Source organism: Mirounga leonina, unplaced genomic scaffold (genome assembly GCF_011800145.1).
Source record: "Mirounga leonina isolate KUSES-001 unplaced genomic scaffold, KU_Mleo_1.0 Mir_96, whole genome shotgun sequence".
In the NCBI taxonomy this organism is placed as follows: domain Eukaryota; kingdom Metazoa; phylum Chordata; class Mammalia; order Carnivora; family Phocidae; genus Mirounga; species Mirounga leonina.
The window spans coordinates 351,009-367,363 of NW_023270871.1; the positions used below are offsets into that span (position 1 = coordinate 351,009).

At 47.1% G+C, this 16,355-nt stretch overlaps 2 protein-coding genes across 2 annotated transcripts in view; one reads left to right on the forward strand and one right to left on the reverse strand.

Annotated features, from left to right (window-relative positions):
• The first annotated feature begins 3,004 nt into the window (after positions 1-3,004).
• On the forward strand, positions 3,005-4,657 carry LOC118006390 (relaxin-3 receptor 1). Its single transcript, XM_034999011.1, has one exon. It carries the CDS (start codon positions 3,110-3,112, stop codon positions 4,484-4,486), a length of 1,377 nt encoding a protein of 458 aa, XP_034854902.1. The 5' UTR covers positions 3,005-3,109; the 3' UTR covers positions 4,487-4,657.
• Positions 4,658-8,988: 4,331 nt separating this feature from the next.
• The window catches only part of LOC118006367 (membrane-associated transporter protein-like), a 34,762-nt gene continuing 27,395 nt past the window's right edge, over positions 8,989-16,355 (reverse strand). Inside the window, exons 6-7 of the mRNA XM_034998997.1 lie at positions 11,903-12,117; positions 8,989-9,593 (exon numbers count right to left, since the gene is read on the reverse strand). Of these exons, the coding sequence (XP_034854888.1) occupies positions 9,372-9,593; positions 11,903-12,117 (437 nt within the window). The 3' untranslated portion in view covers positions 8,989-9,371. The remainder of the gene's footprint in view (positions 9,594-11,902; positions 12,118-16,355) is intronic.

Here is a 16,355-nt window from a genome sequence, read left to right on the forward strand (position 1 = left end):
GTTCTGTCTTACTACAGTCTACCCAGAACAAACAATCCATATGATAACAGGCTCCCCCAAACTCACACCCTGGCCTTTACTTACCTGTTGGTTATATACTACATTATTTGGATATGATCTTTTATACCTAAGTGATATTTGACCACAACTGATATGTTTCTCTCCTTGAATTTTTTAGATGATGTTTGAGAAAAGCATGGCCCATGCTTTTAAGATAAATGGTCCAAAATATCTTTAGTTCATATTGGAAAAGTTCATTTCATATTTGAAAGGGGATTTTTGCTTCCATAACAAAGGCTTAGTTAAGTGATACTATAAATTCCTGAACATGATCTCTGGTTCATTTGCAGAGAGCAGATTTGGAAATGAAGAACATTCTAGGCTCAGAAGCATCTGGCAGCATTCTCGGAGAGTAGCCCTTGGGAACAGCCTCTCCTGAGGGCTCAATCTGAGTTGTGTGGGCTAGTATTCAAGGCCTGGCGTACCTCAAGAGCACATGGCCATCCCAGTCCCACAGTGAAGAAAATGTCATTGTTGGGCCCAAATGCGATTTTAGGGAAACTTGCCAAGACCTCCTTCTTTTCCTTTGCTTCCAATCCTAGTGTGTGATAAACCATCACTGGACATTAATTACTTTGGGAGACTTAATATTTTTTACATGGAATGTTAGAAAAGAAATAAAAGTCCAGATGTTCCCAAACTTGGGAAAAAATTAATATCATCTGGAAGAATGCTTTTAAAATGTAGAGTCTTTGGCCCTTTTCCAAATCCACTGAGAATCAGAATCTCTGGGCCAGTGTGGGACTGGGGGGAGAATTGCAATTTATATTTTTAGCAAGCTGCCCACCTGACTCTGATGTCATCTGCTTAGTACCTATCCTCAGAATATTTGAAAACTATAATTCCTTCCATATACAAATGTGAAAACCAAGGCAAAGTGCTGTCAGGGTATGCCCTAGTCTTCTTTGTTTTTCAACAGCACCTTGAAATTTTTTTTTTTTTACTTTTTTTTTAAAGAACGGAGAGAGAAAAATTTGATGGAGAAAGAACTGTAAAACACGAAGTGAAAAGTGAGCTTGAAGGTGAGACTACTAAAACAGAGATAAGAGGTGTCCACAGAGGCAACCTGTGGTTTGGGAGCAATAATCAGAGCAGGGTTGAGCTTCTCCAGATTAGAACAGTTCAAAGGTGGTTTGGTTTTGGTTTGTTCTTTACTAAAGCCCTGACGCCCTCTAGCAGGCAAGTGGAGAAGTCCAGAGTCTCTAGTGAAGAGTGTTCTGTGCTTGGAACTGGGTTGCGGCTTTGGAATCCAGATTGTTTTGGTTTCCCTTCATATGTTTTGGGTACCACATTTCTTTTTTTAACTAAGTATTTTACCATCTCCTCTTCTTGAAAGTCATATCCTCTCGATTTCTGTAAGTAAAGTTGTGGGCTTCGCAGGAGAGAGAACAGCCATGCTTAAGATACTTTTGTTTCAGTTTCGTTGGGGACAGTGAGGAAAACATTTCAAATTTCTCAAGTCCACCGTAAAAAGTGCAATTTACACTAGAGCAGTTGAACTGGCATTTAAATAAACTACAACTTGAGAAGTAATTCAAATGGTTTACACTGGTTCCCCTTGTCCAAAATAGCTTAGAAGATTCCTTAGCATTTACTTCCTTTGGTCTAAAAAACACCTGTTAAAGAGTTCTGATTATAATAGTAGTGAAAGGAAGCGGCTGGTGGTCCAAAAACAGCCTTATGGAATCCTCTATTCCAACTAAATCAAGGTAAAGAGAGTGCATGTGGGTAAACAATTTGTGGAAGAGCTTTGGGCTGAGGGCTGGACAGGTGATATCTAGTGTCTGTGAAGTCAGCTCACCAATGATATATTCTCGGCTTAGGTTCAGTTCTCAGAATATACCAAAGGCAGAGGGCAACACTTGAACCCAGAGTTTTGCTATATGAGGACGCTTTGAAAATCCTGACAGTCACAGGCACCAAGTAAAGTGGTTAGATAATTAAAGAAGGAGAAGCGTAGCTTGTGTTTGTCTATCCGGTTAAAGCCCATCATCTGACTTAGGGTCTGGGCATGAAGAGGTTGCTCATTGCTTTTAAAAACAAAAATGGGCAAGAGATCGTGAATTTTTAGAACCATCTTTCATCACATGGGATCATTTCAAAGATAAAGTGGGAGTAAGGAAGAAAGAAAAAAATTTCTAATACCTGTAGTTATGTTTGGGAATAAGAAAGAAAAAGGGATCGCAAATCAAAGCCGACTCTTTCTCCAGCAACAGAGGATAATAAAGGGTTACAACCATGTCCTGAAACTTTGAAGTGGAAAAGGGGAATCAGCTAGTGGGCTCTGCCCCCTACCCACAGCTTCCTCCTCCCGGAGGAGGAAGTTCAGCACCTCGGAAAGCGCCCCCTCTCCCCCGCGCGGGGGTTACGCATGCTCCCTGGGAGCCCGCAGCCTAGGCTTTGCGGGTACAACTATAACTCGGGTGGCCGCAGCTGGCGACTCCTGGGAGCTGACAACAGCGGAGAGGTGAAGGCGCGAGGCAGCTGGGTAGACGTCGAAAGACCTCCAGAGGGTCAGAGCGAGGTAGACGGAATTCTCCTATCTTTTTCTCTCAAAGGACAGAAACCTCGTCCAAGCAGCAGCGGAGGGAACCGACAAAGGTACTTGAAAGAGAAGGAGCGAGCCCCCCGTAGCGCTCCTGAGCGGCAGGGTGGGTATAGGCTAGTGCCCAACAAAGGCAGTGGGGGGACGTCTGAATCGTACGGCAAGGACCGGGAGACTCCGACCTTGGCCAGAGAACCCTTGGGCGCCCACCGTTCGCCTCAGAAGCTGCGCTAGAACTCCCCTCCAGAACAGACGCCAAGCGCAACTCCGGCGTCCGAGGCTGGGCACCCCGCGCGGGGAAAGCGTTTGGCACCTACTTTCCGGGAACTATCTGCAGCTGCGGCTTTGAAAGCTCCCACGCACGCCCTGCGCCCTCGCCGGGACAGAACCCCCCGCGAGTTGGACTGGCTTCGGTCTTGACTCCACTCTCCCACACACACACCCCGGAACAGGACCTAGAAGCCCCTGCGCTTGCAGGTGGTCGCTGCCGCCACCACAGTCACCATGAATAAGGAGGCTGGCGGAGACGAGCTCGCAGAACTCTTCAGTCTGATCCCGTACCTTCTACAGGCGGCCAACACCAGCGGCAACGCGTCGCTGCAGCTCCAGGACTTGTGGTGGGAGCTGGGGCTGGAGCTGCCGGACGGCGCGGCGCCGGGGCATCCCCCAGGCACCCGCGGGGCACAAAGTGCGGACACCGAGGCGCGGGTGCGGATCCTCATCAGCGTGGTGTACTGGGTGGTTTGCGCGCTGGGGCTGACCGGCAACCTGCTGGTGCTCTACCTGATGAAGAGTAAGCACGGATGGCGCAAGTCCTCCATCAACCTCTTCGTCACCAACCTGGCGCTGACAGACTTTCAATTCGTACTCACCCTGCCCTTCTGGGCGGTGGAAAACGCTCTCGACTTCAAATGGCCCTTCGGCAAGGCCATGTGTAAGATCGTATCCATAGTGACGTCCATGAACATGTACGCCAGCGTCTTCTTCCTCACCTCCATGAGCGTGGCGCGCTACCGCTCGGTGGCCTCGGCTCTTAAGAGCCACCGGACCCGCGGGCATGGCCGGGGCGACTGCTGCGGCCAAAGCCTGGGGGACAGCCGCTGCTTCTCAGCCAAAGCACTGTGCGTATTGATCTGGGCCTCCGCCGCGCTGGCCTCGTTGCCCAACTCCATCTTCTCCACGACCTTCAAGGTGATGGGCGAGGAGCTGTGCCTGGTGCGCTTCCCCGACAAGTTGCTGGGCGGAGACAGACAGTTCTGGCTGGGCCTCTACCACTTGCAGAAGGTGCTGCTAGGCTTCGTGCTTCCGTTGTGTATCATCAGCCTGTGCTATCTTCTGCTGGTGCGCTTCATCTCCGACCGCCGCGTGGCTGGGACCGAAGGAGGAGCCTCAGCGGCCCGGGGCGGCCTGGCCGCAGCCAGCGCCCGGAGACGGTCGAAGGTCACCAAGTCAGTGACCATCGTGGTCCTATCCTTCTTCCTGTGTTGGCTGCCCAACCAGGCGCTCACCACCTGGAGCATCCTCATCAAGTTCAACGCGGTGCCCTTCAGCCAAGAGTATTTCCTGTGCCAGGTGTACGCGTTCCCGGTGAGCGTGTGCCTGGCTCACTCCAACAGCTGTCTCAACCCCATCCTCTACTGCCTGGTGCGCCGCCAATTCCGCAAAGCGCTCAAGAGTCTACTGTGGCGCGGCGCGTCGCCTTCCCTCACCAGCATGCGCCCTTTCACGGCCACCACCAAGCCAGAGCCCGAGGATCAGGGGCTGCAGGCCCTGGCACCTCTCCACCGGACCGCGGAGCCTGACCTGGTCTACTACCCGCCCGGCGTGGTGGTCTACAGCGGGGGGCACTACGACCTGCTGCCCAGCAGCTCCGCCTACTGACTCGGGCCCAGGGGGCACAGTCGCTGCAAAGTGGCCTTCCCCGAGTGGGGAAAGAGGGGAGCGGATTAGGAGATGCTGGGGGCCCACAGGATCCAGAGGTAGGAGGGACCAGGATAGGGAAAGGCGTAAAGGAGCAGCCTGTGAAAAGGCGGGGGAGGGGAGGCTGTCTGCGGAGAGGGGAGGCTTCCAAACCGGGTGGAGAGAGGACGCCGGCAAACGGGCCGAGGTCAACCTCACAGGACTAAGCCACCAGCCTGCGTCCCCTTCTCCCCGCCTACGCCTCTTCCTCCCTTAAGCTGTTAACCCAGGGCGGGGGTGGGGGGCGCGCAGAAGCGGGAAAGGAATCAAGAACGTAGAGAAATTGGGGCACGAGGAAGTGGGGCTCAGCCAAAGGTGCGCAGACAATTGAGCGCATTTATTCCAGCCACTTTTATGGAGCTCTTGAAGGGGTCCTCAAAGCGCATCCAACCGCGGGAGCCGCCTACAAAATCCTTTGCGCCTTGGCACGCGAGACCACCACAGCGCCCTCTGACTTGCTGCGTGGCTGCGCAGCAGACCTAGTTCGCGAATAAGAAACTTCTTCGGAGTCGGAAGGAAGTAGTGACCACCCCGATCCGCCCTCCAAAGAAAGGCACCGCGAGAGGGGCACCTCCCAGGGGGGCATTGTATCGTTTATCATCCCGGACAGAGCGAGTGGCTCTGCGGGAGCCGGACCGCGACTCTGCGCTTAGATGTCACCGAGGCAAAATACTTGTCTCCAACACGCGCTAGCCATTCGCTGGGGAGTGGCCTCACTGCGGGAGGAAGCGGATGCAGTGTGATGAGAGGGACTGAAGAGAGACCTCTTCGGGCCACCGCCTCTAAAGGAAAAGGGGAGCTGACGTGCTCCTTGGTGACCGAGTAGGAAGTGAGTGCGCCAGGCGCTGGCAGCCGGGACGTCCGGGTTCCCCGGAGAGCGGAGGAGGCGCCTGGAAACACTGCGCGCTGCAGGTGAGCTGTGCCCTGGAGCAACTTGACAAGGTCTGAGTAGACAGGCCTGGGAGTGGGGGCGTCTCTGCAGCGCCCCCGCCCCCCCCCCCCCCAGCCCTCACTCTTCGCGAATCCGGATGTCCCTTTGATAGCGGCTTAGGACCAATCAGTAGAGGGATGGCTCCGCCAGAGTTTTTGTAGGCTTAGATAGAAAACTAAGAGATGCTGTAGAAATGTGCAGGGGCGGGGGGAAAGGGGGGGTGCTCCTGGAAACCAAATTTCAACAGGAGGGGTGGGGTGGGAAAGGGAACGGAAGACTCAAGTAAAATCTGTCCTAAAGTGAAGAGAGTACAGAGAGTCTGTTCTAAGGGGATCCTCAGAATTTCTGGTGTGGGGTTCTCTCTTTCTCATGATATGGAGAGGACAAGGTGGGGAGTAAGACTTCCCATAGGACACACCTTAACCAAGTTCCATTTATTCTAAGCAGTGCTCTGCACAGTGAATGAGTATTATGAATTCTTCTGTAACCCCCAGGCAATCTAGGGAACCATCTCTGAAGAGTGACACGTTTCTTAGGACAATTCTGTTCTGGTCACAGCAGTTTAATCCTTTCTTGAGGATGCTTAGAGAATGGGAATCAAATATCAGTCTATCCACCCAACCGCTAGTTTTGACAGAGGTGCTTCTGTTCTCTTTGGCGATCTAGCTTGGGGTAAAACAGCAACAACAAGAAAAACCCAGCAACGTGGGCATCTACTGCTGTGGTTATTTTAATACAAAAAATAATCATTATACAAACATGTCTGTTTAAATAACCTCTCAAACTGTAAATCTTTTTGTAATTTTGTTGGAAATTTCCGTATATTGTCTGAGATTTAAGGGTAAGTGTGACCATCTACAGCCCTAGCGTCCTTTATCCTGCTTTCTGTGACAAAACACAGTGCAATTACTAAGCATTCATACCTTTGCCACAAAAACAAAAGCTTCCTGATTTCCTCAATCCTGAGCAGTCTTGAGAAGTTAACTGTTTTAGAAAACAGAATAATGCTTTTGTTTTAAAGCAGTCAAATTAGGGACCCACCCGTGGCTGGCTCAGTCAGTAGAGTATGTGACTTTTGATCTCTGGTTCCTAAGTTCAAGCCCCATCTTGGGTATAGGGTTTGCTTTAAAACATAAATGTATAAAGTAGGCAAATTAGTCTTTCTTTGCCCTTTAGGAAGAAAAATTATTGATAGATATTGAATAGCAATTGGGCTAATAAAAATTTAACTGCAGGGCGCCTGGATGGCTCAGTTGAGTTAAGTGTCTGCCTTCGGCTCAGGTCATGATCTCAGGGTCCTGGGATTGAGTCCTACATTGGGCTCTCTGCTCAGCGGAGAGCCTGCTTCTCTCTCTCCCTTTGCCCTTGCCCTGAACTCAGAATGATTCTGTTCATTTTTTTTTCTCCCTGCTCGTGTTTTCTCTCTCAAATAAATAAATAAAATCTTTTAAAAAAATTGAACTGCAAGCCCCTCCAAGTCCCCAAAACACAATAAACATGCAAGTGAACACCCAGAAAGAACAAATAGTAGTAGCTTGACAGTGTATCCATGTGTAGTGTTGATATTAGACTCTTATTGAGAGATTCTCTTTATCAAAGGAACTTGCCATTTCAATTCTGACAGTAAAATACTGTGTTGGTAGCTTGGGGTTTTTAGGAAAGTATGTTGAAGTGTGTGCTTCTGCTGTGATGGACACTAGAAAAATGGAAGGGGCTTCATGAAAGAACACTGCGAAAAGAATCAACTGGTCCCCATCTGAACCTGAGGGCTTGTAAGAACATGGCTGGAGGGAGCAAAAGCTATGACTTCCGTCTACCACAAAGACAAAAAAATGAACTAGGCAATGGCCACATTTTTTTTTTTTTTGAGTGCCAGTTGCATGCCAAGCCCTGTACTGGGTGCTGAAATGGCATATACCAGCTGGACACACTACTGACTTTTACATCTAGAAGGAGACAGAGCCATGTCCACAAGGTACGTAAGTCATGGAGCAGTGAGTTGAATGTCATAGCAAGGACTAAAAGAAAGTGCTATGGGAATATAAGGGATAGAAAGCTTGGCTCTGCTGGGGGGGTGGGGGGAGTCAGAGACTTCCTCACCAAAATAGTACTTGAGATGGACCTAGAAATATGGGTACAATTTAGATGGGCAAGAATGCCCATTTAGACAGGCAGTGGGGACATAGAAAGGACATTTGAAGCTGAGGAAAAGCAATGATTAAAGGTTTGAGATTGAATGTCTGCTGCATGGTGGGGGAAGCAGGAAGCAAAGCAGTTTGGCTTCCTTTTCTTCTACAGAATTTTCGGGGATTTCTGTTCAGAATTTAGGTGTCCCTGTATTTGTTTTATTTGTCTGGGAATGGAACATTTTTGTCCCAGAGAGAACATGCCATTGGTATACTGAGAACAAGTACTTGAGTTCCCAAAGGTGGTTAAAGGCTTTTAAAATTGGCTTCTATCCACTCATTCAAACCTCAGTGGAGTGGAGTTGAAAGAGCCCAGTGTTTATTTGAATATTTGAGTGTGTGTGAGTGCATATGTATGGGGGGGGGGGGTGCATGCTCTAGCACCTTTCCTCATGCCAGCAACCCATCCAGTACTCCAGCTGAAAAGAGCTTCACTCATAATAAAGACCATGCCCTCTGGTTGGCCAAAGATGACGACTTTTAACTTCTTGGAGTCCAGGTAAGATGGTCCTCAGCTGCAGGTCACTCTCCTAGCTCACCCATTCATTGATTTCAAAATCTTCAACCACCAGAACAGTCTTTGGAGAAATGATCAGGAAATATACATTGAACTCTGCAAATAATTCCATTTTTAAGCCTTACAGAGGTCAAGGACAGGTGGGTAAAGCAAGCGAGGTAGCTGTTTCTTTTATAAAGGTGCTGTTTCTTTTATAAATGTAGGGTACTGACTCACATGGGGTCCTCTGAGCATTTGCTCATCATCATCCCACACTTATCGGGAAGGAAGCAAGTATCGATTGTCCCTGATCGTTCCTCTAACTCAGTCATGACCTTGCAACTCTGGGATAGATAATGTGATGGAGAGGGAGGAAGGCAGACTGGGGAAGATGGAGTGGTTTTGAGTGTTGACTGTCTCATGTAATTTATTGAATATTGTACTGAAAAGGAAAAAAAACTGCAGAGCTGTATGGGGATAGAATGGTCAATGTACCAGTTGTTCACCTTTGTGATCATGAGGCTGACTGGGAGCTGAGCTGTCACTGCCTAGCATCATGAGAGAGGAACATACCGCATATCACCCAGAAAAGATCAAAATTCAAAATTCGAAGTATGGGTTTCTACTGAATGCGCATTGCTTCCCAACTATCATAAAGTTAAAAAAAAAAAAAAGTTAAGTTGAACCATTGTAAGTCAGGGACTATCTGTCTATATGAGCAAATTATGAATTAAATATGAGTAAATTAATATCATAAAATAAATCATCAGCAGTATTTTGAGTATTGGTGACTTAATGAAAAATATGACCCTCTGACAAAATACGGACCTCTGATTAGGAAAAAAAAAACCACATGATAGAATAGACCCAATTTGTCGTGTGTAGAACTAGTCTGCTTCTCGAGTTTTGTCAAGGCCAGAAATAGCCTGAGATGGAGGAGCTCTCTCCAACACTCAACCTTTGCCCCAGTGAATGGAGGCAGAGCCCAATCTTTTCTAAGATAAATGATGCCCGAAAGCTGGAAACTGTTGTGCAGAGAGCTGGCAGAAAGTGAGGTGTGGGCAGACGGCTGAGGCTGAGGTCTTATCACAGGGCATCCAATGGGCAGACCCTAAAACTGCAGAGCCAAAAAAAGAGACTGATTTCCTGCCATGGACTTCCCTGTGTCTGAGGGAAGGGACGACGTTTATTGATCTAATCCACGTATCTAACAAAGAGAGCCACAAAACAGGAGCCGATCAGCGCCAACGCAGAGGCCGTGATCACCACGATGCCGCTCCCAGCCTTGTTGACCAGAAAGCCCAGGCCACCTCCAACCAGGATCTGCGCCAGCTGCACCATGCAGGTGAGGACAGCGCAGGCCAGGCCCTGCCCTCTCCCACCGCCGTCCTCGCTCCCTCCCGGGGCCTGCTGTCTCTGCAAGGGAAACACAGGAACACGCTTCATCTACAGGAACTGTGCTTTAGGGCAGAAGTTGGCGCACACTTTTTCTGTGAAGAGCCAGATAGGAAACCTTTCAGCTTGTGGGTCCCATGGTCTTGGTTGCATCTACACAACCTGTTCAAGACCAAGTCTTAAACTCCCCTGTTAATGCCTAGGAAGGTTAAATGGTTAAGATATGCAAAATTATCTCTTCCTAAGAAGTCAGTAAGTAGGGGCACCTGGGTGGATCAGTTGTTAAGCGTCTGCCTTTGGCTCCGGTCATGATCCTGGGGTCCTGGGATCGAGCCCTGCATCGGGCTCCCTGCTTGGGGGGAAGCCTGCTTCTCCCTCTCCCACTCGCCCTGCTTGTGTTCCTGCTCTCGCTATCTCTCTCTCTGTCAAATAAATAAATAAAATCTTTAAAAAAAAAAAAAGAAGTCAATAAATACAATGTAATGGAAACTCAATAAATATGCCATTCCTTTCCTTCCGTCGTGTTAGAAGTTCAAATATGTATAAGAAGGGTATTGAAGCACAGATCTACATAGGAGAGGCAACATGAAAAAAAAAAAACAAAAACATTTCAACCTTTCAGAATGCAGTTGGTCTGAATTGGTTGATAATGTTGCCATTCATCGGGTGTCTTTTACGTGCTGGGCCTTACACAAGATTCTTTGGCTTGTGTCGCTTCGCTGCTTCACCGCATCCTCCCCTCCTTCCGGGTTGCACATACTATCATCCCCATAGAACAACAATAATACTAACTACCATTTTTTGAGTCCTTCCCAGGTGCCAGGTAGGCATGATGCCAGGCACCCCACTTGCACTACCTTGTTTAATTTCATTTTCCAACCACTCCTTAAGGTGGGCTTATTTTTCCTATTTGCTTGATTAGGAAGCCCAGGCCCTAGAGTCTGAATGATAATTCCTATATCATTAAGTAAAAAAAAAAAAAAAAAAGCATTGTGCAGAAAAAAGCACATAATACTTTGAATACGAGAGGAAAAAATAGGAAAACAGATTCATACTTGCTTGGTGTTCATTTTAAAATACTGGAAGGATAAGCAAGATAAAGAAGAACCTAGCAAGGGGCTCACGCGTAAGCCCCAGAGGGCGATAGGAAAGGTGTCAGCGGGAGCCACTTCGGGAGTGCGCGTGGATATGGTTGGCATTGTTGAACCATGTGAACATACTGCCTTATCGAAAAAGGAAATCATTTTAAGGGATATTTAATAAATAAACGAATAACACCCCCTGTGTCACACACCTGCCAAGTAGGGGTGGCAGGATTTGAATCCAGGTTTCTCTGAGTCCAAAGCTTGTGTGTTGCGCCCTGGTACCACCTAACTGCCCCTAGGAGGGACGGTTCTGCGTGATAACTGTCTCTAACAGCAAGACCCTTGCGTGCATCGGAACATTAGTGACACTGATTGCCAGGGGGGTGAGGACAGCCACAAACTCTCGTTTGGAAGGTTCTAACTCCTGGTGCCACTTCGCCCTGCGGCCTTTGCCAGGTCAAGGGATAGGGAAAGCGGCGAGCATTGCAGCCACATAAACGTGTTTCTGCAGCGTCACACTGTGATAGAGTGAGCTGGAAGTTACCTCTTTAGCTCTTGTATCACTACTCCAGCTAAGGAAAGGTGATGCCTATTTTCATGGAGAAAAAGTGACATCTTTTGAAAAGAAGAGGTGGTTTTCTTAGAGCAGAAACACCAACCCACTGTTGCTGGGGGGCAGCATGGTGCCTTGCCCTCCAGCCTGAGCCTCAAGGCAGAGCTGGGGCAGGCCTCCCTGGAGGCAGCTGGTGGGCTGACCACCTGCAACCTCAGCTTTCCTCCTTGCACGCAGGGTCTGACTTGCTAAAACCTGGTCTCCAAGGGAAATCTCCTACCTTTACCCAACGATTCCCAGAAATGCCACCTTGCAGCCACGGGGGTGGGTGCCAGTGCAGGGGAAATGCTGCAGGTGCTCGGGACATTGGGGCAGGCGTCAGAGTCCCCAGGTTCCCCTTTCTTTGTCTCTGTGTGATAACCAGGGTGGGCTTGTTTCTCAGCATTACTGAGCCTTCTTTCCCTAATCAGATACCGGAGGGTAACTGGACCTGCTCTACAGCTCTCCAGGTGCCCAGGGCTTCCGAGTAAGGAGGGGGGTGTGGGCTGCGAAGGTGGTCATGCTTTGGCCAGACCCTCACTACATTTGGCTGGGCATTTTAGAGTTGCTGTTCCAAGACCCTGATTCTCCAGCTCTGCCCTGTACTTTCCTACCACATCCCCCCAGCCTTCCGGTGAAGTTCAATGACGCACCTTCTCCTCCTGCTCCTCGCGGTGGTACTTGGCAATGAGGTTAAAGGGCACAGTGTACAGAGTGCTGGACATCACACCAAACAAGGTACACAGAGCCAGGGTGGAGTAGACGTTCGGGAAAAGCCCAATAAATCCTGTCCCCAGGCCAAATAGCAAATACCCCATGAAGTAAAGACCCTTTAATCCGATGTAGGATACCAAAGGTTTCTGAAAGTCTGTGGGGAGAAGAAAGAAAGAAATTACAGCTGGAAGTGCCTCACAGCATTTGGTAATTTCAGACAATCTTTTCTTTTGAAGATTCACTGTTTTTTAGGAGCTTTCCTTTGATACCGAATCAGGAACAAAAGAACCTCCTTATCTTTGCTTCAAAATAGCTGGCTTTTGGAATCGGTTTTAAATCCTGTGCATGCAGACAGCTGGAAATTGTCTTGCTAGGTTGGTTTTTTTTCCCACAAGTAAGGACCAGGCGCCGTTCTGGCAGGCAGCTGAATAGCAATAGGATGCAAAGAAGTGCTGGAAAAGCGCACCTTGGCTATGGGACTGTGGGGGTGCAAGACGTGGAAGAAAAGTGGGTCCTTCTAATTCACAGAGTCTGGCCTAACAGGACACAAACAACAATCCAGGCCTATTTTGGCCCCATGGCCCAAAGTCAGGTTGGAGGCAACTGAAACAACCAGATTTTAAGAATGATCCAAGTCATCTGGTCCCTCCACCTCCATTTGAATGTCATCTGCATACCTGAGAAGGAAGCCAAAGAATGTTCTTTGTCTAAAGACAGGTTCCCTGACTTGCCAACACTTCCCAGGCTGGTGAGGGGCCCTCACTATACCCAGCACCTCCCCATTGCGGGCTCCCTCCCTGTCAGTCCATTCCCATCACTTCTCAAAACCTCAGGTTCCTCATCTAAAAAAACCTACACAAACAAATGGAACTAATAAAACCCTTCTTTGTGGTTGTTGTCAGGATCAAATGAAATCCAATGCTTGTGACATCACTCAGCCCAGTGCCAAGCACACAGAAGACATCCCGTTAATGGTGGCTATTGTCATTTCAACAAATACAGGCTTGACTGAGGCTGAAGATGGTTATCTCTTAACTTGGTTCCCCACCCAGCAGGTAAATTTGGCTTGCTCATAAAAGTACTCTAGTAGAGTTCATTCTTAAAAATTGAAAATTCTGCTTTACAATGTTTTACTATGTTTATGTTCTGCTTTACAATGTTTTACAATGTTTACTATGTTCCACCATGGTAGGAGAATTCCCTAAAAAACTTCAGTCTTTCGGAGCACCTAGGTGGCTCAGTCATTTAGCGTTTGCCTTCGGCTCAAGTCATGATCTCAGGGTCATGGGATGAAGCCCCGCATCAGGCTCCCTGCTCAGTGGGAAGCCTGTTTCCCCCTCTTCCACTCCCTGCTTGTGTTCCCTCTCTGTGTCTCTGTCAAATAAATAAATAAAATCTTTAAACAACAACAACAACAACAAAAACTTCAGTCTTTCTTTTTTAAATAGCTGTTTCTCATCCATAGGCTCCCTATCTTTCCCCTGGCCATTCTACTGGAACACGAACCCAGGGGATAAATGATAAAGACCGAAATGTGTCTATTCAAGAATGAAATTCTCCCTATCTATCCAAATAACTGTTAGATTCACATCACAGAGACAAGAAACCTAATCTGTATTACATTTGAACCAATTATGAAACTAAATACTGTCTCAGATCATCCCATGGAAGTCAAAGCTCTGAAAATGACAAGTGGGCAACGTTGCTTCCTCTATTAAGTTCATACCATCCCTAGGGGGCTGTTGTCAAGGTTGAGAGAAAAAGCAGTATAGAGCTAGGTCAGTTTCTGTTTGCTTAATGATTATATTTATACAAAAAAATGTAATCTAGGTGTCTCAGTACCTAAAAGACACCATCAGTATTCACTGGGGAAATGCTCTCATCCAATATGTAGGCCAGCCAAGAAGAAGGCAAAGAAGCATAAAGAGCTATTTGGAAACATAAGTAACTTCAGAACAAAGACTGAAAGCCAAGCAAAGAATCCTTTATCCATGAAGAGAAATCAGTCAGTGTAAGGGTAAACCTGACTCGCCCTCCACTGGGTCTAATACCCAGTCATAGTTATGTCCTCACACTGTGCCTCTCATTAGGATTGGAGATAAATGACGGATTTAAGCACCAGCTATGACTAGTAATGTCAGATATGATAAATTGGCTACATTTCAGTACTCGATATTGCTATTTTCATGGATCTAAGTATGCTTGCTATGCAAAAGGAACTTGAAAATGCCATACCTCACCCTCCACCCCAGCAGCCAGTTTGCCCTGCCAAACTCCATCTGGATAGAAATTCCAGATCTGCATCTGATGTTATGTGATGAGTCCAAGATAAATGGTGCACTCTGGAACTGAAGGAAAAGACTGATTCTGCTCAGGGTGGGTTAGAGTGCAGAGGGAAAGAACTTGGAAGATTTAACAGACAAGATCCATTGGAGCTGAGTCTAAAAGCAGGATTAGCAGTTGTCTAGATGTGGAATTAGAGAGAGCATCTGGAGAAGGAGAAACTAAAGGCAGTAGGAAATACACAGAGCTGAGAAAGTCTGTGTAGTGAGTCATCAGGGGTAGTGAATCTGAACAGGAGTGAGAGAGGTCAAAGTGTGAACGGGACCAAACTGAAAATCATGGAATGCCAGGCTGAGGACTTTGACTTTATCTTATGGTCACAGAGAGCTCCTGAAGATCCTTAAGGGCTGGTTGGTATTTTATAAATAAAATTTTAGCTCTAATTCAAATGAAAGGGATCCCATAGGGGCACCTGGGTGGCTCAGTCATTGGGCGTCTGCCCTCGGCTCAGGTCATGATCTCAGGGTCCTGGGATCGAGCCTGCATTGGGCTCCCTGCTCAGTGGGAAGCCTGCTTCTCCCTCTCCCACTGCCCCCTGCTTGTGTTCCTGCTCTTGCTATGTCTCTCTCTGTCAAATAAATAAATAAAATCTTAAAAAAAGAATTAAAAAAAAAGAAACTTACTTTAAAAAAAAGGGGATCCCATAAATTTATATATTAATATAACTTTGGGAAACTATTCAAATAATAGTTTATTGTACACAGGGCTTTTAACTCAAAAGGACCTAAAAATAACATGCATTTTAATCTTCAAGTGCAATGAAATTCATACAAGAACTAAGACTAGACTAATGGGATGTCCCTAGTAGGGATTCTTTGAGAAAAAATTATTTTTTAATTGACACAAAACTAAAATGCATATTACTTGTGGGAAAATGGGCTCCTCTTACAAGAATGAGGGTGGTAGTAAATAGTACCCCCAGGTCTTGAAAGCACAAAGGGATTGAGATGAATAATTAGACCCTTTTAGTCTACCAATCTCGGATTCTATTTTAAGTACTTGAAATCTTCCTCCTGCGATTTTCTTAGTTCATGCACTCTAGGGGGAAAAAGGGAGAAATAGAAGTTTTAAGCCACTATTATCTGGTTATCATAAATTTTAAATTAATAAAGTTTATGGTTTCATGATTACTGGGCTCCTGAATTCCTTACATGTTTGTATTAGGTGACCTTTTCCCAACTGTGCTATATTTTGAAGAGATTTGTTGATCTTGAAGCAGGTTTCCTGCTGTGCTATGGCTAGGTGGAGGTCAGACAAGGGGTCATTATATGCATTCACTCTCTTCCCCCCGCCAAGAAGCACACTTCAATGGCAGAACGTGTGCCCCTGAGAATGGTAACAGGGATTGTCCTCCGTCACTTCCCCCTCTCCCACCTGGGCCATAACCCTGCTGTCCCTTGGGCCTACCCAAAGCTTAGAGCTCTGAGTTGGGGGCCAACTATCTCCCCATAATCCAGGAGGAGCTCCCATTATTATTAGAAGCCCAATTTCCATCCCCAATGGGGGAACCTGCATACATTTTATAGGCTAGACTATTTCACTTAATTCAGTGTATACAGGTCTTAGAGATTTCCATATACATTGGCAGGCACCAAATGAGACTAGGGTTATAGTATATTAGTTTGGGATTGTTTAAAACCAGTCACAAGGATGCCTGGGTGGCTCAGTCTGTTGAGTGACTGACTCTTGATTTCAGCTCAGGTCATAATCTTGGGGTCCTGGGATCGAGCCCTGCATCGGGCTCTGAGCTCAGCTTGAAGTCTGCTTATCCCTCTCCCTCTGCTCCTCCCCCCATGCTCTCTCTCTTTTTCTCAAATAAATAAAATAAATAAAATCTTTAAAAAACACAATAAATAAATTAAACCAATCACAGAAATCTCTTTGTTTGCAATGTCTTTACAACTAAAACTTAGCTAAGTGGGGGTTAATCAACTCTGGTCCCCATGGAAAGCTAGTACCTGAGAAAGAAAGTTGTCATCCTCAATCCTGGAATAGTGCTCCTGTGACATACTTCCCTCCCCACCTGAGCTAAGGTCATTTTGCATGTTA